Source organism: Anser cygnoides, chromosome 1, assembly GCF_040182565.1.
Source record: "Anser cygnoides isolate HZ-2024a breed goose chromosome 1, Taihu_goose_T2T_genome, whole genome shotgun sequence".
Taxonomy (NCBI): Eukaryota; Metazoa; Chordata; class Aves; order Anseriformes; family Anatidae; genus Anser; species Anser cygnoides.
In genome coordinates, this window is record NC_089873.1 from 150,032,501 (window position 1) to 150,056,768 (window position 24,268).

Consider the following 24,268-nt stretch of genomic DNA (forward strand, 5'->3'; position numbering starts at 1 on the left):
ACAGTTGCTGCACTTGAATTTCCTTATCACACAATGTTTTGTTGTCGAGATCCGAAGATTTTGACTTTCTATGCACCAAAGCTTTGACAGTTTACCACCATTAATTATTGTAGCATTTAAGTCATTAACTTGGATCATAATTATGCTCTTTCATATTAACATTATTACGCATTTAAATCATTCAGTGTCCTCAGTGTTACAGGCCACTCGCTATTGTGAACCAATCGGGCGTATTACTATACCATGCTTAAAAAAATGCAATGTGGAAATGGTGGTATTCAGTCCAAAGGTTCAGTGTTTCTATTTTTGTGGAACTTTAGTCATGGTAATAATAGTACCTTCTGTTTATGCAATTCTGTAAAATATATGTGTACAGTTACTGATATACTGGAAGGGTGGAGAATCTGAGTTAGAAGGTAGGTTCAAGCCATTGTCAGCCCCTCCTCACACGGCTTAAACAGTGTTCCCATAAATTAGCATTTGCCATAAATTGAAGCCAACCAATATGAATTGAGTGTTTTGCATAATCCTGCCAAAACACAGTAATGTGTACATAGTGACGTACAGCATAGAAGAAAATATATATGGTGCACTTCATTTGTGAATGGGAGAAGCCATCTTCAGTAGGTGACTGCCTTTTGGAAATACAAAATGGATGTATATCTGAATGTTGCATTGTACTGTACAGTATGCATATTGTTTGTGGTTGCATATATCAATTAAGTGTTTTGTTTTATATAAAAAAGGACATCTGTTATGTACAGTTGAAATAAATTTTGCATTTGCTAGACTGTGACTTTAATATTTAATTCTTACACAGGGGGAAAGGACAGCATAACTTGTAACTTAACATATTGCTCCTATTCTCCCCGTGCTTCCTTTCTCTCCCTCCCCTCTCCTTAGAGAAATCAAATGCTGAAGTGAAAAAGCTTTTTTGACATAAGTGTATAATCTTTGTTTTAATGTAATTGACAACTGCAGGAAATTCCGTGTAACAGGAAGTATGTAGCCTCTTTATTTTTAAATGAAAAGGCAAAAATGAGTGAAGTGGCAAAATTTCTGAAAAGTTAAAATGTTTGTTTTTGTTGCCTCCTCCCCTCCCCCCAGTTGATTTTTTTTTTGAATTGGTGTATTTCCAATAAAAGCACAGTTGAACTTTTTGAACAATTTAAAATATACTACTGCAGGTCCTGTTACCACAGGTAAAGTTTGATACTTATTTCTAGAACCTTACACATTTTCATGATTTAATATCGCAACATTTTTCTCTTTAAAGCAAGTCTTCTTGTGTTCCTGCTTAAGATATTTATATTTGAGTGATTTAAAATAAAAAAACAACCTAATATATATACTAAAATATCTGTAATGGAACAAAAAATATAATCTAGTTCTGTTAAATATTGTAATATTTTTTTGCTGTGACTTCAGCAACTCTAGTTTTTGTCCTACAGCCCTCTGGTTGCTTTTTTTATTGCTTAGTGAAATGTAGGAAATCTTGAGGGATGATCTGCCACTTCAGATGATGTACCTGTCTTTCAAACTCTTCATTCTGTTCTTAAATGACTCAGGTTTGCACACGGAATTGTATGTTTGTTTCAGTCTATTCTCATTTTAATCATCAAAACATTTTGCTGTAAACTGCCTAGGTCTGTCATCTGAGTCATGTGGGGTTCCTTCCTATTTGTGTACCACTACTAGTGAAAAATAAATAAATAAGCTTCATGCCAAACCTTTTTTTTGCTACTCCCAAGAGTTTGCAAAAAATGGTGTTTTTTATACAGTGTGCTTAAGTTTGGCCTGATGTTTGGTTTCTATTTTCTTGTTATCTGCACAAGATATTAAAGGGCTCCCGTTTGACTTTTGACAGATCTATAGCATGAAGGATTTCTTTTTTTCAATACTTCAATCTCAACATACACAGAGTTTGGGAGCACCATTTTTAGAATTCTTCACACTAGGACTTGATCAAGAGTCACTGAGAAAGAGGTTAACTTGGAAGGTCTGCTCATCCACTTTAGCATCTTGACTCTAACTAATACAACAAAGAACTGAGTATTTTAAATAAGTAATGCTTATTTTTTTCATCACTTGCTTCCGCAGGAAAATGACATATCTTTTGTATATAACAGTGGCTAATCTATCTAAAAAAACAATTTGTATTGCACATATTTGTTTTTCAGTGGCAAGTCAGACTTCTGCCTTTGAAACTCAAGGAAATAATTTTGAAGAGCTTCCTAGCTTATGAAGAGAGCCTATTAAAGTTGGTAGGAAAAGGGCTATATAGTTACAAGTACCGTTTCTCCTTTTTTACATTTACTGTGCCTTCGTTGTGCACAAGAAACATTTCTAATGGCCTGAAACTATGCCATTTGTGTTTTTGTAAAGTTAACCACTATCCCTATGGGTCTAATTTCAGTAGCTTAAATTAGGAACCTCACAGTTGCAGGAAGAAGGCAAACTTTCAGAGAATATCACTGAAAGTACCTTGGTTGAGCCTTCTCAAAACGGCCAGCTGGAGGAAGGAGCTCAGTTCTTGTCTGACTGTGAGGAGAGCCCACTTTTAAACGAGGCCCTGAAGTTAGCAGTTTCAAGTAGGTGAAGCAGATACCCACCTCCATTTTATTGTTGGCTTAACTGGTTCCTAGACAGACAAGTTCCCTGAACGTAGGCAAAGATTTGATACTTAGTTCAAGTGAAAAGGTGTCTGAATTTCATCCCCCTTCTTTTCCTTCCCTCCTGCCTGCTACACTAAGGTCTGTGCAAAGCTTCCAGGCTTCCAATGTGTGTGATGTTTTACTGGTTTCAGATGAAGATGATCTGAATTTCCGATATGAAGACTTTCAGACGCATTAATATCCAAACAGATTTCAGCTTTCCTGTTTTCCAGATATGCTCAGAACTGCTTGCTTGCTAGTGTGGCTCATGAGGCTGAGAAGGGGAGCAGACACTGAAAACTAAAAGCAGCGGCCTGCTACTGACAGGCCTGCTCTGTAGGTCCCTTGTACCAGGTTACACAGTGGGTGTTGCTCAGGTCTCTAGCCCTAGTGGGCTACGGTGCCAGGTGGGCTCTGTTATTTGTGTTATTCTATAGGTTTAGCAAGCCTGGCCTCCAATTTAATGTTGGTAAAAAGCATTGTGATTCTTTGTTCTCCACTCGAGGGCTGCGAAATATTAATACTGAATAGATACCTTTACTTGGTTGATGGTATTTAATTGACAGAAACTTAGTTGAACCATGTCCATAATGGTTCCAAGTTTTGCCTTTGTCTTTATTATGCAACAGTCTCCTAATGGGGGTATCTCAAGTCTTCCAGGACCCCAGATTTATGAGTTTCCCCATTGGAAAGTTATGGCGACTTCCTCGATTTTTAAGCTCCAAATCCTTTCTCATTTCCTTCCCCCAACAGCTTCCCCCAAGAAGTAAAACCAAACCAAACCTGTGTTGGGACTTGCGATGGTTGGTTTTTTTTTCTTCTTTCCCCTCCATCATTATTTTTATAGTAGTACTTTTGGTTGTTATGTCTTGAGGTGTTTTAGGGGCAGAGTTTTTGGAGGTCAGCTTGAATGTTCTCTTTTTGCCTCTTTGACTTGTAGTGACACTACCCAGTTTCAGTACAAGTCAAATAGTTAATACAATTCAGCACAAAACTTGCGAATTTAAGATTGACAAAGGGTGGGTATTGCAACCTGAAGCAGCTCTGGAGTCTTCTGCGTTATTTTGTGAAAGTGTGGAATACATCTTGAGGAGGCACCTTGGATTATGTAACTTGCAACAACTTCTTGAACTTCACATCCTGAAGCTGTAGCTTGTAAACCTTTTTGGAGAGAGATGGTCACACGGAATATAGTCACAGAGAAACTGGGGGAGGCAATGGGTGTAGTTTCGGCAATATTGCTGAGTGGTAGTCATGAGGTGACACTCCTCTTGAAGTTCATTCTAGATGTGTGTTTACTAGAAAATGCATCTTTAAACAAAACAAATGAAACAAAAAAGTAGTGAAATTACTGTGCATGTACTCATTTGATGACAGGATCCTCCTTTGTTGCAGGATATGTAAACCTTTAATAGTTAGCAACTGCTTGTAAGGTTTAAAAAGAAACTTTCCATTTGTGCCAGAGCAGTGAAGGCAGTGAAGGTAGGATGTGCAATGTCCTGAATTCCACAGTAGTTGATATTCTGTGGCACAGAAAGGTCAATGTTCACTTCAGTTTACATCATGTAAGTGTGTGTGTGTTCTGTGTGGTGTTCTCCTTGTGTGTATAATGTTGGTGAACGTTTTGTTTTTATGAAGCTGTATATGCTGTGTCTCAATAGTATTAAGTGTTTACTGTGCTATGCTGCACATGCATCAGGATATGCTAGTGTAGACATCTGTTCAGCATGGGTGTGTATATAATAACTTTACAGTTAGGACATACTATGTTTTTTTAAAGCTGTCTTCTCCATGCTATTTCTGCGTTTGGCAAGGACCCATGTTACTCTGACCAGGCAAAGACAATTGGATGCGTCTCTGTACAGAGATAAATAAAATGCGTTGTCATGGGTGAGAAACACATGGCACTTCTCTCTCTTTGGATGGAGTCTCCCTCAGCACACCCTAGGCTGAAGCGGTCAAAACTGGTACAGAGACCTGAAATTTAGTGATCTGGTAGCAGCCGGTACCAACTAACTTCCTAAAATACCATTTAGCTCAATGCTGTGTTACATCTTGGGCAAATAAAGCCAAGCAGTAACCAATTAACTGAAATAAACAGAAGGCAACTTTTTTTTTACAACTAAAGATTGATAGTGCAAACAAGGAAATGTCCATGAGCCCCATTTGCTGAGCTTGTTTTGCCATTTGCTGAGCTTGTTTTGTAGGTTGCTCTTTCCCAGCAAAATGAGGGGGAGGTTTATTTATTTGGAAAGGATTTGTTCACTTGGCAAGATCAAGAACTTAAGGCTTTCAAGGACGAGATTCTGTTCTCAAATATGCAGTTATCTTTATTCCACAAAATTTGACTGTCATGTACTGATATGTTTGATCTTTGCTGTTACCTTAAGGAAACTTTTCTTTGTTAAAGGATGTTTGCCATTGCTAAAACAGTTAAATGAGCTTAACAAGTCCTGTGAAACTGTGTTCCCTACAAGCTTGTTGTTCAGAACTCAAGACTGCAGGTGTTAAGGAAGTTAGGATTTTTCAATGAACTCGATTTCCTTAACTTTCTATGTGTTTAGACTTTTTATATATGCATAATATATATATATACATATATATAAATGTTTTATATATTTATTATTACAAATTGTAAAAGAAACACTTACCACAAACAACTGTTTGGCAGAGGCTATCTCCTGACACATGTAATCCTGTAGTACCTATCGACTTGTTCAAACTGTGCTAGAATAAAGGCATTCCTTGTTAGTGAAAACTCATCAGAGCACATTAGTAGGCAGGCATACCTTGCTTGTTAATACTCATATCTTGGTTAAAATATACAGGAATTTTAACGCCTTATCTGCTGTATTTGAATTCTGAACAAATGCTTAGGTAGCAATTTACAGCCCTCTTAAAAATGCTTGTAATTTATTGCAGCCTAACTAAGTAATGTTTCTAGAATGCATGCTTTATGTATGTATGAATGGATGAGCATCTCTGAGCAGCAGATTTTCTATTTAGAGCTACACTACTAGAATTTGCGTGAATTAGCTTGATGTCAAAAAATTGTAATTGTAGAAAATGTTCTGAAGATGTTAGAATGTTCTGAGTTTTTGTTGTTAAACCATTAAGTGCATTATTAACATTTTAAATACGAACTATGTATTTCATTTATTATAGGACAAGAAGACAGTCTTAAAGCGTATGTGTATGTCTATGCAGACACACAATTGTAGTGTTTATGGTGTTCTGGGGAAAGGGTTTTTAACTTTTTTCTTGTGTTGCTGTATCATTTTATATCACTATTCTGCTCCTTACTGATAGAATAATTGGTTTAGGGTGGCATTATGTCTTGGATTTTTATTGTGTGAGATCAGAATCTGTCCTTGAGGCTTAAATTGCTACTTCTTGGATGCATCTATCTTTCTCTGACTCAGCTATGGTAGATTTGTATAGATTTTACTGATAGTTGACCAGTGCACTGTATATTGAACTGTGTAGCATCCCTATCAATAACACAGAAGTTGTCATCACCAGGATAGAAATCTCAGACAATACTTATTTTTGTTATAAGGCTGTGGATTCAAATGTAGAAAAAGGTGTCAGTAATCTGTGTATGTAGAGGGAAGGGGAGAAATTGAAAGTGATGTACCTTGGTCATGCAGGTGTATCATGCAATGAATGAAATAATAACCTTTAAAATTTCCCTGACACTGTCTGCAAGTTTCTCATTTTGTAATTTATTTTTACAACAGGTTCCCGCAAAGAATCAGCTCCTCAAGTCCTGCTTCCAGAAGAAGAAAAAATTATTGTAGAAGAAACTAAAAGTAATGGTCAGACTGTTATAGAAGAGAAGTAAGAGAACATTTAATGAATGATGGATTAAAACAGTAAACTTTGCACTTTCCTTCCTCCTTCCATCTCCTTTTGTAACAGTATGTGTATGGTACATTAGCAGTAAAGGGCAGAGTTGTCTGGAGTGTGCTGCCAGTCCTTTTAAGTGCAGTTGGCCTTCATTTAAATCCTTGTTGCCTGGCTTCTGTGTGTGGTACTCAGTTTATTTCTTCTGTGCCAAGAAGTGGTACGCTGCACCTGTAAATATTTTTCACTTGTAAGTAGCCCTATAGCACTAAATTATTGTAGGATTTCGCTATTAAATTAGTGTTGTCTTTTTAGTTTGTGTGTGGTGTAATTGTTTTCTTTTGTTAAGGTGTATGTCAGACATGAAAAATGATTCTGTTACAGAAAGCAATAATATAGGAACCAGTATAGGTCCGTATGTGTTTGAGAGCTGTATCCTGTCACAGAAGCTGGCAGCACATCCTTGCTGCTTCCTTGCTGCCAGGAAGGATTAATGAATATAAATCAGGATAAGAGATAATTTTTAATGCAAATTTGAAATTAGCTCTGAACTGTATTTTTTTAATGCTTTTCATTTAACAGTTGTTTAAATTTAGATATTTTCCTGAAAACCATTGTAACAGATGATCTTTTTTCCATTTTAGAAGCCTTGTGGACACAGTATATGCATTAAAGGATGAAGTTCAGGAGTTAAGACAGGTTGGTAACTTGCTACCTTAGAGCAACATGGAGAATGGAAAGATGGCATGTTATAAAAACAAAAACTGCTTGAAAATTGATTCAGTTCGACAAGAATTAGCTTGCATTTTGGACTAGATAGAAACTCCGAGATTCGCTTTTAAAAGTAAAACATAGCAATTTGACAAAAATACCTTCTTTTGTGGTTGTCATCAAAAGGTTGGAGCATCAACCTGTGAGAAAAGTATGAAGTACACTGTCTCTGAGGGGACTTACTAAGCTCTGTTTCATTTATTTTTGGATATTACAAGTTTTGAAACATTTAAAGTATTAAATAAATCCAATTCTGGTGTACCACCAGCAAAATAAGTGTATAGAGACTGTGAAATAGCATTCTTGGAATGGATGATTGTAGTAGTATAAAAGTCTGGATTTACTTAGGCCTTTATTTATAGTCTTCCAGTAACCTGAACACCTCCTGCAAATCAGTTCCTAAAGCATCTCCTTTCTGGAGATGGAGTTCTTTTCGCTGCCTATCATGTGCTCTTTTTAACAAGGGCTAACCCTAGCTTAGGGTGCTTGTTTTTGTCATCGGAAACTGCACTAGATCACACTGACTTGCTGGTATGGTAGTTCCAGCTGATGTTTTAAGCATGTTTTAAATATCCAAATGAGTTGTTTTAATGTTTTTTTCTTGACAGGACAGAGCCTGTTTAAACCATATTTGTGCTACATATTCGTTGTTTAATGTGTAGGCAAAATAGCTGAATTATCCTCATTCTCCAATGTGTGAATTTACCAACTGACCTTAACTGACCTATTGCTCAAAGTCGTCTTTGACTCATAAAATCACCCATGTTAAAGTAAAATGCATTTTTACTCAAATTGCTTCAGTTTTGGGGCTGTAAACATGAATCTGAATTCTTTGCCCATCTATAACCCATCTATAACTATGCCCAGTATTTTTAAGGATGTCGTGCCTATTCGTTGAAATAGTATTGTTGATGTATACTTATACTTGATGAATACTTATTTTTTTGCTCTTTTCAGTGTATGCTGAAACATATATATCCTAGGTTTGATGTGATTTTGGCAGTATTTTTAGAAACACAATTCACTTAATACAGGCAGCAATAATAACCCACTAATTCTTCTGTGGGATGGCTGCTTCTGTACAAAGGGTAAAAGCGCTGCCTCACTGAGGCCCTGCAGATCTCTTTGTGACTCTAAACAAAACATCACCTTCTCTTGAAGTTCAGACAACAGCTCACTTCCCTTGAGCCTCTCCAAATACACTTTTCATAATCTGGCATCTTCCAAAGCCAAGACCTTTTACAGCCTGACTTCATTTTCTTGTATATTGGGAATCTTAGAAGCATTTATTGGCCTACTGCTTTTTTGTTTCTCTGGAGAAGTGGCAAAAATAATCTCTGAGCTGGGAAGGTCCCAGATGACCCAGGAGTTCATGGATAAAAGCTGTCTGGGAGTACATGGTGCACTAGCTGGTGTAAATCCCAGACTGGCTGTTGGTAAGAGTTGGCCACAAAGTGAGATCCCTCCTGTAGCAGCTACCATCAGTTACTCATCACTGTTGTTCAGCACTTCAACAGTACAGTCCTGAATTGGCAATAAATACGTGAAAAGGATATTGTCTGTACCTACAAGAAAAGACTGAAATTTCTGAGTTTCTCTTGAGGAGAGAACGGAGTTGAGGAGTCCCATTCTGTTTTTAGAAATTTCGGTAAATTGACAGCTGATGGGAGTCCAGTGGGACCCCTGGATTGCAGACCTGTTTGTGTTAAACACCCCTAGACTCTTTGTCTTGGGAGCCTTGTCTCATCTTCTGGTTGCTTCCCCACTGTTGCCAGCATCACCTTGTCCTCCAGCGCATTAAGGAATGTAAGCATTTCTGTGGTTGGGTCAGTAGCATCCTTACAGTCCTGTTGTTCGTGGTATTTCAATATTATCTGATGTTGTAAAACACTGAGATCTGACTCAATGCACAGTGCTGGTGCTTCTTGCAATTCAGACTCCTCTTAGATTGTCTGGTGTAAAGCTTAGTTACAAAACACTTCTCAGAGAACACAATGGTTTTCGAGATGCTCCTTTCAAACTATTTGCTTTCCTGATGAAGCAAGTTAATTTCCATGACCTTTTCAGATGCTTTTCTAAGATTGTGGAAGTAGTTATAATCCCAGGAGGCTCTTAAAGGGATACTTACTCTACTATTTCTGCTCCGTTTCCCTTCTCCATTAACAGCAGATACTCTACTGTTCATTGATCAGCTTTGAGCAGAAGAATTCAAGATTATTGGCCATCTGTTACTAGCAGTAGCATTTGGAAGGACCCCTAAGTAAAAATACGAAATAGCTCAGTCTCCATTTGGTGTTTTTTGTTTGATTGTTTGAAGTAACTGTGTAACTTGTAAAATTTTAATAAAAGGCTTTCCTTTTGAAGAGCTAATAACAGGCTTACTGAGAAGAGCCTTCAGAATTTGTAATTGAAAGTATATGCCTGGTCAGAAAAGATCTCTTTTTAAAACAAAACAATCAAAAACCCAAACTAATAGTTTTGTCTCTGTTAAACAGGATAACAAAAAGATGAAGAAATCATTAGAAGAAGAACAAAGAGCTCGCAAGGACTTGGAGAAGCTTGTTAGAAAAGTACTAAAGAACATGAACGATCCATCTTGGGATGAAACCAATTTATAACCATTTTTTTCTTTTTTTTTCTTTCTATTGAAAGACCAGTTGTAAAACTGAGCTGGGAAGCCTTCTGACATTAGTCAGTGTTGCATCAAGAGCACTACAAAACAGGATTTAACTGGATCTAGTGATTTCTTGCTCTGAACATATAGAAACAGCCAAGCCATTTACTGAAGCAATCTGTACTTTAAGTGTGGAGACTCTGGATCCTGAACTCTACTAAACTTAATTTGTTTGCATCTAAATTACCTCATTTTGCAGAAGGTGCAGCACCTGACTAAAAGTCCATGTTTTTCAGTGGCTTTTTAATTAAATATATATTTTTCTTGTAAATATCTGTAATTTTGAATGCATATGTGGTTGGTATATCAGGGCTGATATGTTTTTTTTTTCTCTTGTTCTTACAATGCTCACAAGTGTTAGAAATAATGGCAGTACTGTCTTACCTGAGGAGGGTCAGAGTTCTCTGTGGATAATTATGGATTTGCTCCAAATTACCCGCTCATCACACATGCAAATTTTGAAAGTTGTTTTTCCTATTGACCAGTGTATTTAAATCCTTTACTGTTATTTATGTCTGCACATACATCTTAAAACAGTTTACAATTGTTTAAAAACAGTATTAAAATACAGAAAATTGTTTGACAGTAGAAACAATTTTTAACAGTACTAATGCCCGTGACTTACATTCATGTACACTTATTTGGCAGACTAATCTGTTGTGCTTTGGCCACCAGAAGACTGATGTACTTGCCTGCTTTTTATGACTGTGATTTTTAGGTGTTTATGTACTACATTTTCTATTGTTGTGCTTAAACATACAGCTGGCTGATAATTTAATGGATCATGCAGTTTGTTAAAGCAAAAAAATCAATCTAATCCAGAATTTTGTGAATAAATTGTTGCTATTTATTTTTTATGGTCACAACAATTAAATTCTAGCTAACCTCTTTTTTTTTTGCGTACGATGCATGAGCTAGGCCAAATTCATTCAGAGCTTTGTTTTTATACCACTATGTAAGACTTTGTTTGGAATTCCGAGACTGTGGAAGCAGAGTCATTCCTTTCCCATCCTGTTTTCTCAGCATACTGCTGGTTTCTGTACTACTAGGATTTAAATGGAAACAAATCTGGAAATTAGAATTTTTTCATCATGCTGTAATTCATAATTTGCATTGCTGGCAAATTTGAAAAACACGTATCATGAACGTGATTGAAACCTTTTATTCCCTAGTCTGAAAGGTTCAGTTACTGCAATCCTTTCCTGTATTTAAAATAGGAGATGCTACGTTACTGCAAATGCTGAGCTTCGGTTGGAGCACTTGAAACACTAAGCCCATTCAAGCTCATTTGTAAGAGTCCCTTGATTTCATCAAACTTCGGATCAAACTATAGGTGGTGCAATTTTCTGAGGGGTTTTTCTTCACTTGACAGTCAGAAGTGTAGGTATAGCAACAGACCCAGGTCACGCCTTTTGCCCTTCTTGGTTTCCTAGTGTCCTTTAACTCTTTTTGAATATAATGTTTGGAACTAAGCAAATGTTTATATAAACTTTAATGAGTTGGTGCAAGAATGATTAGGGTGGTAAGAATTGTGCACATTTGAATCTAATGAAGAATATTTTTAAAGCTGTTCTTAGCTGAGAAATGTGGATAGCTTTTTTTAATAGGAAAGAACATAAATGATTACATTACAGACTTGAGAAACAGTTCTGTGAGAATAGGTACTTAATCTGAATAGACAACTAATTGTCTGATTTTAAAAGCTGAATATATTTGTAGGTATTTTAATTTGTGTTCCTACAATTTAAAAATGTCTTCCTTTAATTCTAAAGGAGCAGACTGGGTAAGAAAACTTAAGAATGTCTACAGTATCTAGCTACATACACTCACAGAACTTTAAGTTTATGACAATTCTTGATACCAAAATCTTTTCCTTTTGTTTGCAGTTGCACAAGAATGTTGACTGACATCTGTAAATCTTCATATTTTTAAAAAATGCTCTTGCTAAAAGCTAAGTGATACTAAGCTGTGCAAATTCATGGCACATTGGCTAAATTTAGAATTGACAATGCCAATATAATTAAAGTTTCTCTAACACTTCTACTTCCTGACACTAAGGCTATTCTTAGAGTGCATTTTACCTGTCAATTGAGCATATGTAAAAGGACATTCCAGAGGAAGAAGTATAAAAGAAAAACATGAATCTTAGCAGTATTTAGCAAATTTTAACTCAGGAACAACTTCCATCATAACATGGCTTTGTTTTACATTATATTGTAAAGAGTAGCATTGCTGTGTAAATTTGCTGACACTTAGTACCTGTGATTATAATCATTTCTGACAGTACCCCTATACTGATATCTAATGAACATGCCTTAAACACTGGGATCAAGCAGTTGTTAAATATGACCAGGACTTAGGGACTGATTTTATTCAAGGTGGATTTGGATGATAATTTTTTTTACAAAAAAAAAAAAAGGAAAAAAATCAAACATTATATGTAGCTCTTGTCCTTAGCTCTAGTGCAGAGAACAAGATTCAGGCTTTTGGGAACCAAGGAATATCTGAACTTTTTTCTTTTACAATTTGTTATACTGTATATAGAGTGTAAATTTCACCATGGACCTTCGGAATTGTTGGAAACTTTATATAAGCATGGATAAATGGGGCACTGTTTATTTAACCTATTAAAGGGTTATTTCTTTGCTCTCATCATTTAGGGATGAGGAGATGAAGCCATTTCTTATCCTGTAGATGTGAAGCACTTTCAGTTCTAAACTGTTCAAAATGTAGCATAACATTTCTCTGTACTTATTGATGTGTGCGTGTTTGTCTCACCATGTCATCTTAAATATTAAACAACTGACTGCCTTTGTATAAATTTTTCTTAATGCTGATCATTTAGGGAATTTAGGGTGTCTGTTTACAGTATCTGTGGAGAAGTCAAGTTTAGTTTAGACATCACAATATCCTGATATCGACTACTAAAGTGTTTATGCTACATTATTGTAATTAAACCATGATTTTTCCCCTACCTAATGAAGTGTTACATTTCATGTAATATGTGGGTTTTGAGATTAAGAAGGAATACTTGTTGATTTCTTTTTTTTTCTTTTCATATAAATGACCTCTGCTATTTAATAGCTGGAATACTATCTTGATAGGGCCTTTTTGTGGTCTTTTGTAATAACAGATTGATGCCTATGAAACAAATCAAGGGTTGTTTAGAGGGATGCAAAATAGGATTTTAACTGTCTTGCACCTAGGAATTTTCTCTTTCTTTGGCAACCTGACCTAGGGCAATGTAAGATCCAGGAGATCAAAGACAGTAGCTGATGAAAGGGAGAAAAGTAAGAAATGCTAGAAAATCAAATTACCGCATAAATAAAGTAAAATACTTGTCTACATCGCACAATCGATCAAAATAGATGAGAAATTGCTGGTAAGCGTACATCATAGGGACGCTACTTGGTTGGTGCCACGTGAAATAGGTGGGGCTGCTATGATGGTGGGAACATCACCTTTATTGCTTCGTGCAGGATGATGGGATGGGTAATGGAAAGCGTAGGGAGCCGTTTGCTTGAAAAGGTGGTATCAGTCTTTTGACAAGACACTTGAGGGGGTTGATAACTGAGCTTAGATTGAAATAAAACATCCATTCCGGCTCAGTTTATCAAGTAGGTATACTTAAAAAAAAAAAAAACAAAACAAAAAAAAAGAGGACTTGATGTGTAGCACTGTATAGCTTTAGTCAGAAGAAATTCTTCCAACTCTTCTCTTGGTTCTTCATTGTAAAGATTTTTTATTCCCCCCCCCCCCCCCCCCCCCCCCCCCCAGTTTGAAATCCTCCTTTACTTTTCATATTGTGTGTTTTCTTCTTTTTGGATGTCTTATTGTGGTGGGTTGACTTTGGCTGGTTGTCAGATCCCCACCCATCCCATCCACTCTTTGTTAATGGAAGGAGTGGGGGGGAAGAATAAGATGGAAAAGCTTGTGGATTGAGATAAAGACGGGAATATCACTTACCAGTTACCGTCATGGGCAAAACACTTAACTTGGGGAAAAACAATTTATTGCCCACTGAAACTAGAGGTGGGTGGTGAGGGACCAAAGACAAAAACTAAACACCTTTCCCCAACCTCCCCTGTCTTCCCAGGGTCAACTTCACTGCATGCCTGACTCTTCTGCCTTATCCCCTACCCTCTCCAAGAGGCACAGGGTGGGTGGGGAGTGGGGCTTGTGGTCAGCCCATTACAGTTCCTCTGGCTCCTTCCTCCTTGTGCTTTTCCCTGCTCCAGCGTGGGTTCTTCCATGGCCTGCAGGGCGTGCAGGGGCCTGCTGCTGCCTGGGCCCTCCATGGGCCGCAGCCTCCTTCAGGGCAGTCCTCCTGCTTCAATGTGAGGTCCTCCTCGGGCTGCGGTGTGGAGATCTGCTATGATGTGGCCTTCCAGGGGCTGCAGGGGGACAGCCTGCTCCACCACGGTGGTCTGCGCGGCCTGACAAGCGATCAGTCTGACACTGGAGCAACTCCTCCCCTTCCTCCTCTGATCTGCGTGTTTGCAGGCCTGTTTCCACACACTTCTCATTACTGCTGCGCTCTTCAGCTCCCATATATAATACACTGAGACTGCCAGCAGCTTAGGTAGGTAGATGCTCGCTATGACAGATATGTGAGATGATGCCAGCCTATTGGGAACAGAAAACCTTTTCTCCCTCATCTCATCCTGTCAGTTTATTGGCTTCCTGTTCCTTGCTCGCCCCTTACCCGCCCCTTGTTTTTTCAATCACCTACAGGGTTTCCCTCCAAATCACAGTGTAAGCTGTGTTCCAACAGGTGGAATTCATGTGTATTTCCTAGGTGTATAAGGAAATGGTAAAAAATACTTTTAGTAAACATCAACTACAGTCTATTTTGTAATTATTGCCAAGTAGTTGTCACTTGCCTGCCCAAAAGCACTGGGAATGTTTTCCAAGGGTGTGGTATGCTTTGACAGCCAGAGGAATATGTGGTCAGTGGAAAGTCTTCAGCATTTGGGGGGGCAGGGTTGATAGATCAGAGCTGTTAATGGTGTTGGGGAGAGCTTTGAAGTGCTTTGAAACTCAGAAGGGAAAGGCGCTGGCCGTTCTTCCATCAGGCAGTGCTGAATGTGGACCTGAAGATCGCAGTATTGCAGACTGGTGGAAGCAGCAGATTAAAGATGCGGCAGATTAAAGATATCCTGCTGCCAGCACATCACAAAGAGCTCTTTCTGTTCATTCACTGATGGATTTTTGAGGAAAGTCTAAAAAGATCTTGGGTTGCTCTTCACTACAAATGACTGCAGCCACTGCTTAAGGTTATTCACCTCTGAGTTGCTGCTGCTTGTCCAATAGTTTATATTCTGTTGGATCTGCTACACCTAGTAGACTTAGAAATTTAGATGCAGAACCTGGTGTTACCTGTTTGTTTGGACTCTTGCTTACTCTAATAGGGCAAGGAATGGGAAAGGAGGAATCATGAAACAACTATTAATTATGGGAGAGAGAGGGCTAAAATCATCAGGAGAGATGCGGGTGAAATGTGTGTGTATCTGGATGTACACGCTGCTGATGCTGAAGGATCACAGGATTGCAGAGTCTGCACTTTGGAGAAATGCTGAGATGAAGTTTGAGATGAATTTGCTCTGTAAAGTGTGCTTCACAGTCTGGAAAAGGGCTGCAGGCTTGCTGTATTTCACCTCGTGTGCTCTCTGCTTAAGCTTTCTCTTTGCTTGGTGTGAACCAAGTATCGTCTTGGAAGGGGAGCTGCGCCTGGACTTGGAACCAAGTCAGCCTTCTGAGCTTTTCATTAATTCAAGTGGCTGCCTGCGAGCCCAAATCTAATTATTGTGTTAGAAGAAAATGAGAGCTACCGTTGAATTACTGTGAACAATTAAAATTTTGTTCCTATTCAAACAGTGAAAATCTTGGCAGTCCAAAGATGGCCCAGATGGTCACATTAGCTCCTCAATGTTCGTTCTGATTTCTTCCCCTTCCTCTCTTGAACATCCATGGGATGTCCCTATGCGTGGCAGAGCTTACATGGGTGTTTTACCCCAGTAACAGCCTTGAGCGGCTGTGAATTGGACGTGTCCCCCACCTGCCTGGCCGCATACACAGGCGGGTGGGTCTGCTGGCTTTCCAGTTCACGCAGCAGTGCTAACAAGGCTGGGCAGGTAAGTCCCTGCGCACATCCCTGTGTGTGTAAGGGGTGAGTCTGACCACGAGGATGGGTTTAGGCTGACATCTAAAAGGTAGTGGAGGCTAGTACAGCAAGAAATCTTTCACCTATTGGCTACACACCAATGCCAGGAACTGGATGTGCCATCCGTGGCACCCAGGTTATGATGTTTACATAGGCCTGGAGAGATTCCCCAAACTTCTGTTTTTAAGCTAACATATTGCTCAGTTTTTGTTAGATATCTCTTGCCTGTCAATCAGACTATGACAGCTCTGTTTTCGTTATAGACAGGAGATGAGCAATAGAGAAATAGCATGTTTTAACAGTGTTTTCCCAGCAGGGGACTGTGTTAGCTTTTGCTTTCTCAGAATCCACTCACAGTTTCCCTGAAATTGTTAATATTGTCCTGTATGCTTTTGCAGCTGACTGGAATTAGCCTTTTTAATATTTTGGAGCTGCTTTTTAAGCCCCAGAAAATATAGTCTATTAACGTTTTGTCCTGTTGGACAAAAATTATCAGTCACAGGGCCTGAAGGTGTTCCTGTAGCATGACCTAGCCGTGACTACGGGATTTGTATGTTCTTTATCACTTCCCCACGGCACATGTGATTTATCACAGCATCCGCACATTCAGTATCACAAGGGTCCTCTCAACACAATGCGGTGTGGAATTAACGTGAGATCAGGTTTCACTGAGTGGGAAAACTAAGCAAGGGATTTGTCTGTGACCACTAGCTCATTTAATCTCAGGCCTTATTCTAAAGCAGGCAGAGGAACTGAGGAACATCCTCTGCTAGAGCACAGGTCTCATCAGTGCCCACAGGAACTCTGTTGCAATGCCTGCTCCATCCACTGTGTCCTGCTCCTGCCATCTACTTTGTTAAGTGGTATTTCTCCTGGGACTTGAAGACACTGCACTACTTTGGCTCTGCTAGGAAGCCTCTCCTATGAGGACAGGCTGAGGGAGTTGGGGTTGGTCAGCCTGAAGAAGAGAAGGCTCCGGGGAGACCTGACAGCGGCCTGCCAGTGCCTAAAGGGGGCCTACAGGAAAGCTGGGGAGGGACTCTGTTGGGGAGCGCAGTGATAGGGACAAAGGGGAATGGCTTTAAAGAAATTCTTCACTGTGGGGACGGTGAGGCCCTGGTACAGGCTGCCCAGAGAAGCTGTGGCTGCCCCATCCCTGGAGGTGTTCAAGGCCAGGTTAGATGGGGCCTTGAGCAACCTGGTCCGGTGGGAGGTGTCCCTGCCCATGGCAGGGGGTTGGAACTGGGTGGGCTTTAAGGTCCCTTCCAACCCAAACCATTCTGTGATTCTACGATCCTAAGTTTCAATATTGTTCTCCAGTAATACAGCTAGAGTAATATTAGTGAGGAGAAATGAACTAGTAGGGCTACAACCTAAAACAAGCTTTGCTTTGCAGTCATTATGAATAAAAAGGCATATCCTTTAGGTTTTCCAGAGTGCCAAGATGTTTCAAATTTTGAAAAGGGAGTGGCAACCTCCCATTCCTTATTTCCAATTCCTTGTCTATATCTTATAAGGATTTCTGTCAAAGGATTTTTCTTTTCTCCCTTTGTATCCTTCGTGCTGAATGGGAATTACGATCCCTTCATATCCCTTTAGCTAATTGGGAATTACATTGCTTTAGTCCAATGCAGTCCCCAGAGCTCACTGAGATGGCTCTAGGTTTGGTATCTGACAAACCAAAACCTTTCTCCTGCACAATCAGTTGTCACTTATAAGAAGCCTGCCCGTGCAGTCAGGATATCTCCCACTGCTGAAGGCATCCTGACACCTGGGATGCGTGGTAGGACGTGCTCATGTGCTTCCTGTCCAGATTCACATCCTGAATGCTGTGACCCCTCTGCTTCAGATCCCAGTGAGATGTGCTGGGCTTGCTGCTGAGGGGCTCAGCTCCTGCCCAGTGCCTTCCCTGCCTTGTTTGTTTCCAGGGGTCCTGCTGGACACACGGCCAGCGTAGTCATGGTGCTGATCTCCTGTCTGTCAACGGAGAGACGTTATCCTCTTTTACAAACTATGAATAAAGCTTTTCAGGGCCCTGTGCTATCTCAGTCCTCCTGCATGCAGTTTCTTGGCTTCAGTGATGGATGGATTTTGTTATGAGAGCACACGTGCTTCTTGTCCGTTACGTAATTAACAGCAGAACTGGTTCTGAGCAAGGCTCTTCCCCCCTAAATGAACCAGTTGGTCAGCCTGGTGGTCTGTTACCTCCATCCCTTCAGTACAGCCCTTAGGCTTAGTGACCTTAAACTATTTGCTGGAAGCAAAACCAGGTATTTACTGCTATTACTGATAGGTGATATTTTCACATCTAACTGTCCTCAAGCTCCTTAAAGGATTCATTTTATGATTTCTATTTGTAAAGAGCCCTGTCCCTCAGCTGAGCATGGGTGTGCTATAAGTGACCCCCTGAACATACTTTTCCTGGTTACAGAAAGCAAGTGAGATTTGAATTTTATTGTTAATCCTCACTATGTAGCCTTGTTTTCTGATCATTTCTTCCGATGCTGTTTCCTGGGTTTGTTTGAACAAGGCAATTTGGTAATTTATTCAGGAACTTCTATTCCCAGGGCTGAAATGTTCTTGTGTGCTTGGAATAGCAAGGGAATATGTTTTGTTTTGTTTTGTTTTTCTTAATCTTTGAGGTCCGATCCCCTCGGTTTATCTGACTTGACTCTAAGGCCAGAAGATTAAAAGCCTTGGCAGCTTCTGCACTGAAACTGTCCAGCCGGGTGAGGGATTGTATCACAGTGTGTTATGAAATAGCTATGGTGCAACCACCCTTTGCAGCTGGAGGCTGACAACACAGCTTCCAGCTGCATCAGCGGGCCTGTGAAGGGCTCTGTCCATCCATGCCATCTGCCGAAGGGTCGTACAGAGTTTAGCCATAACATCGGAGAGGCATCCAGCAATGATGCAATGCGAATTGCAAGCAAAAGCGGCAATCCGTGTTAGTGTAAAGGATTCCCCAACTCCCACCCCGTGGTGGTGTTGGTGAGGGACCTCCTCCGTGCGGAGGGGGCTAGAGGAATGGAAACGTAATGGGCGTTATCCAAAAAAGAGGTCTCTGACATGGGCTGTTGCATCTCACTCTCCTTTAGTCTGTCAAACTTTGTGCAAGAGTCTTGCTTCTGCGATACAGCTGCACAGAGGCAGCTGGGACACAAAGAACATGTCCCACCTCGCACCATGCCTGCTGAAAAGCAGGGAGGGTTGGCGGCGAGCTTTGCCTACAGATGCTGCAAGTGATGAACGCTCTTCAGTTTTAAGTATCTGGCCATGTGTGCATAGACAACACGTCTAGGTACTGAATGTAATGTTTCTTGTGCAAAAGGAGAAAAAGACAGGTGGCTATATAATAAGCAGATCTATATGTTGTTATTTTGCGAGAGTAACAAAGAAATGGATTCAAGAATCTCAGCTTGTTCTCATTTAACAGATTTGATTTCTGGGTAAATGGAGAACTTTGATTTTTAGGGCTCGATGTATAGAAATATTGCCATGCCTTGTTTTTGGGCTGTAAAACACATTTATAAATGATCAAATTTATGAGTACAGCATACTCGAGTGTCTGCTATGGATAGCTGCACAAATCAATGCTGCATAATTTGCTTGCTGCATTGTGAAACAGGAAAGCTGTCCTGTAAGGACATCAGAAGCACACAACACCGTTGTAGAAAATATAGTGGAAATTCAGTCTGAAATGGTCCCCTGAAATGGTTTATCTTCCTGGTGTCTGCCTGTTATTTTGAATACAACGGAGAGTCTCAGCATAAAAATTTGTATTCTGGTTATTTTCGCTTTTGTCAGTTTGTGGTCTATTGGAATTCTTTCAGAAGCACCTTTAAAACAATTCAGATTAACTGGCTTTTATTAGGAAGCAAATTGAAATAACACTTCAATGCAAGAAGCGGCTACTGGGGAAGCATTCGATCGAAAGGAAAAGCATGACATTCTCCAGCTATCCCAAACGGCTTCCTGCTCATTAAGAGTGTCACATTTTATCAGCATCCGCCATGGGATACTTACGGTGAACAGTTAAGCCTTCTGCACGGCTGAGGATGCTCAGAAGCATCTGTGTAACATAAGAAGCACTGCTGTAGGGCAGGAGGAAAAGTCATTTCTACCTAAATAGTTGTACGGGTGTGCAAGGCCATTCATCTGCACAGGCAGGCTTGACCCAAGATGCTAGTCTGAGCATGTGCCTGAAGGATTCTTCTCGGCAATCCAAAAAAATCAAAGGCAGGTTCAACATGCCAGTTGAACCACAGTGTAGCAATGGTCGTCCTTTGTGTTCAACTCCAGATCAAAAGAAACCATCAGCTGGTTTGCACGCAGGTAAGCTAGGTGGCCTCATGCAAAAGTGCACTGTGGGGAGAAATGGTGAAAGAAACCGGGAGCTACAGCACAGAACTGAGCTTTGTGGTGAGACAAATGCAGTAATAATGCACTTTTCTCTTTAACTTGATAGGCAAAGTACTGGCATGATCCTTCAGCGCAGCAGCACGTCCTATGTGCTGTGTACACTGCGAAGAGCACGAGTGTGAAAACTTGCCTGGGAAGCGACGGATGAGGAGGAGCTTAGAGCTGCTCAAAGCCTTGGCTACTGGAAGAGGTTTGAGGCAAAGGGGTGAACAGGGCTAAAAATACTGCACGACCCACAGGCACGATACAACTGAGCTTGGAAATTTTGGAGTGGGGTTTTGTCCACGGAGCACCGAGCTCCTCGTTCCAGTGTTCTCCACTGTTTCTCCTCTGAGTTATGCCTCCCACGTCTGGCAGCGACTACGACGCCACCCAGAACACTGTATGACCTGACCCAGCACTGAGGCAAGAAGGTGGGGAAGCAGGTCCTGAGCAGCTGGAAAAGCTGCTGCCGAATGCTCTGGTTTTCTCTCTTGCGTATGTGCCTTAGATCCCTCCTCTGCTTTTTCCCCTTTGTTTCCAGGTGGCTTTCCAGAAACTTGTGTTCTTAGTGTTGCTGAGAGAAAGCCAGCAGAGTGCCCACCATGAAGAAGCATTTAATTTTAGTGTGTTTCCTTACAGCTTGCTTTCTTCCAGTCAGGTATGTGGGGTGGTCTTCTAAATCAGGCAATGACACGGAGGCTAAACACTCTTTTAGTGTTCAAATAAGGACATCAAGCTGTCCACAGGGAAGCTTTCCAGGTAGGGTTAGAAAGCAGTGAAGAAGTTTACTCTGCACATACACCCATTTTACAGGTGGTGACTGTGCACATCATGATATATTAAACTTCTCCGTGAGCTATTACCGGCTTTCTAGGCAAAAACATGCTGGTGTGAGGCTGTTCTGCCTGTTGCCTCAACTGTTGAAGTATTTAGAAGAGGTCTATGATCAGTCATAGCGAGGTGGCATTTGTATTTGGCTTGACTTAAGGAGGATCCTTAGTCAAGGAGCTCTTCAGGTCTAACCAGCATTAGCTTATTCGGAATTCAAGAACCTTTGTCAAACGTGGTTGAAGTTCACAGGAGGTTCAAAAATTGTTCAGGTTGGGAGGGAGTATGGAAAGCAGATGAGCTGGCCAAGTGATTTTGTGGTTCCTGGTACCTCAGGAAAGTGAAGTAGAAACAGTGTACGAAGACTTGGAATGAAACAGATAATTGCTCATCACTCTTGAAACACCTGCAAGTAATATGACAGATCTGGGCCGCATCAGACACAGTTGTTTAATGGGGTAGAAGGCAACTGTATGTGTGTAAGAGATGCCATTTTTATTGCCATTTTATATGTTATTGAAAATGTCATTTTCATTGGCATTTCATTGTGGAGCATCACTTTTCCCCCTGGAGTGATGATACAGGACTTGTGCAGTGCTTACCACAGTGGTGATGAGCAGGGTACTGCTGATGTGGGATATCAGCAAGCAGAAATGACTCCTAACAGCACACACTACTCGGGACGTGGTTCCTGCGTGTCCACGCCTGCTGTCCACCATGGATGAAACCTGCCGGAGGCTGTGCCTGTGAGCAGCGGTAAGATAATGTGGATGTTTGCAGTTTAGTTAAAAATCCCTTTATAAAGCCGCTAACGCTTTGCTTGTTTAATTGCCAAATTCTACTTTGAGAACAGCTGCCCAGCCATTTTGGAATTGTACTGTTGGGCTTTTGTCCCTCTGTTTGTCCCCTTTTTGTGTAGATGTCCCTCCCCACAATAAATGAACCTAATCAGGTACAGCTAACTAGTGAAGTAGTACCATGGATATTTGAAATTTTTATATATATTATATACTTATATACATATTAAAAAAAAAAAAGTTGAGAAATGCTGATAAAGGGAAACTCACCAAGTTACAGATGCCCTCTGCACCTTGAGCAAAGCAGATGAGAGCAAAATTGAACTTGCTCACCAAAACCCAGCTCCATCAGTTTATCATGGATACACACCCTCTTTGCTCTTCAGTGCTTTCTCTCTCCTGCTCATGGCACAACGTCTGTCACTGTTCCCAAACGCTTTCTCCTTTTGATGTCCACATTACTGGCTCTTGACTGCACAGAGCTCATGCTCCTTGCTGGCTGGTCTGCTCCTGGGCAATCTTTTTTCTTCAGCTTTAATGTTTTTATTTTTTTTTTTCTTCAGCTGCCATCCTCAGGCAGCCCTGATCAGATCTGACCTTCCTGGACTCAGCTTTTTTCCATCTTTCCATGAAAGCACCTTGCTCTGAACCAAGCACTCCCTCGCGCTGCCTGCTTAGATGCTGTCCTGGAGCATGGCCGCAGCCCAGTGCGCTAGGGGACTGTTGGATGTGCTGCTCCAGTAGGTGAAAGAAAGGCATGTATTTTAAATGAGGTTGGCTATACGGATCTGAAACCAACATGGCTGTGCCCGTATCAATATTAAGCTGAGATGGAAATGAAAACTTGTATGAAGCAGAAAAAACAAACACTTGGGTGACAGAGCTCTTTGTCAGCCCCTGGCTTGTGTGGGATTGATCCCTGGAAGTGCTACCTGTACAGGTGAAAATTGCAAAAAGGGCATACTTCAGGGACAAAACCTGTTAGGATGAAGATAACTATTTGCTGCAGCTGAGACTGTCAAGCAGGTAAACATTCACCTCTCCTCTGCCAAAATTGGACTGGCAAGACTGAGAGGAATGTATGAGAATGTAATGGGAACATGGTGACTGACAGCCCCATCAACTGTATTTTCTGCCAAGCTTTGGAGGATGACTCAGGGTAAGTTATTTCAGAATATTCACTTTGAAGTGATGATAGATGGGGCAAGTTATCATTGTATAAACTGTCATGAGGAAAACAAAGTGCTTCAGGTGAAAATATTTGCTTTGGTTTTACGTACCTAGAATATGAAGGGCAGACGATGTACTTGCATTATGTGGGGTCACAGGGGAGTAAACAAACTGTCTTCAGGGTTAGGAAAAAACATGTTTGATTAGAGATAATTCTGCAATGTTAACAAGCAAAGTACTGTAGCATTCCACCACAAAATTGTATATATTATAAATGAGTCATGTCACTACTTTGTACTGGGTAAATGAATAAACGAGCTTCAGAAGCGTAACAGCACAGTTCAGCACTGTACTTCTCAGAAAAATATACAATGGGTAAGGAGTTTTGGCAAAAGCTGAGTGCCTCCAAAATCTGGTGCAATTTACTAGATTTTGAAACGTGATGTACAAATAAGGCTCACAGGATTCCTCACTAAGCTCTAATTTATCTCATTATTTGAGGCTATGTGTCGTAAGGATTTTGTGTGTTTTGATGGATAGTCATACACAATGCTTTTTCTAGTACAGGCAAATTTGCAGAAAAATAACAGTAGATCCAGAGGAGCTTGCCATAAATTATGAAATGTCTTATGTCTGGAACGAGCACAATCCTGATAAAAGCTGTGTATAACCATGATGTAGGAGTACTGGCTGGGGGATCCAGAGGTCTGTTAGCCCCCTCTCGTCTCATTTGTGTTTATCATGATGTTGCGCTGTTCGTATCCAAATCAGAAAATGAAACCCAGGTTTGGTACTGACTCCTGAGGGCACCGGGCCTGGATGAACTCCAAACTGTTCTTGGATACCCACGTCCTTCAATGTGTAATTTACCTCTGGGTCTGTGAACACCTGCAGCTAAGAGGTGACTCCAAGCAGGGAAGTTCACCAGCCATTGTAGAAATTTATGCCTTTCACTACGGCA

At 40.4% G+C, this 24,268-nt stretch overlaps 1 protein-coding gene and 1 long non-coding RNA gene across 8 annotated transcripts in view; both read left to right on the plus strand.

The window, feature by feature from the left end:
• The window catches only part of ARHGEF7 (Rho guanine nucleotide exchange factor 7), a 120,629-nt gene extending 107,710 nt beyond the window's left edge, over positions 1-12,919 (plus strand). For 6 of the 7 annotated variants that reach the window (XM_066985651.1, XM_048080779.2, XM_066985660.1 and 3 more), the window contains 3 exons: positions 6,395-6,494; positions 7,145-7,199; positions 9,767-12,919. In XM_066985651.1, coding sequence (XP_066841752.1) covers positions 6,395-6,494; positions 7,145-7,199; positions 9,767-9,889 — 278 coding nt within the window. In that variant the 3' untranslated portion in view covers positions 9,890-12,919. Of the gene's footprint in view, positions 1,899-6,394; positions 6,495-7,144; positions 7,200-9,766 lie in introns of those variants that run through there. The other variant, XM_066985667.1, reaches the window with a different exon arrangement.
• An 804-nt stretch (positions 12,920-13,723) lies between these two features.
• On the plus strand, positions 13,724-21,171 carry LOC136788046 (uncharacterized). The gene is made up of 3 exons (XR_010827055.1): positions 13,724-14,527; positions 20,577-20,943; positions 21,054-21,171. It is a non-coding gene; the product is annotated as an uncharacterized lncRNA (long non-coding RNA).
• Positions 21,172-24,268: the final 3,097 nt, after the last annotated feature.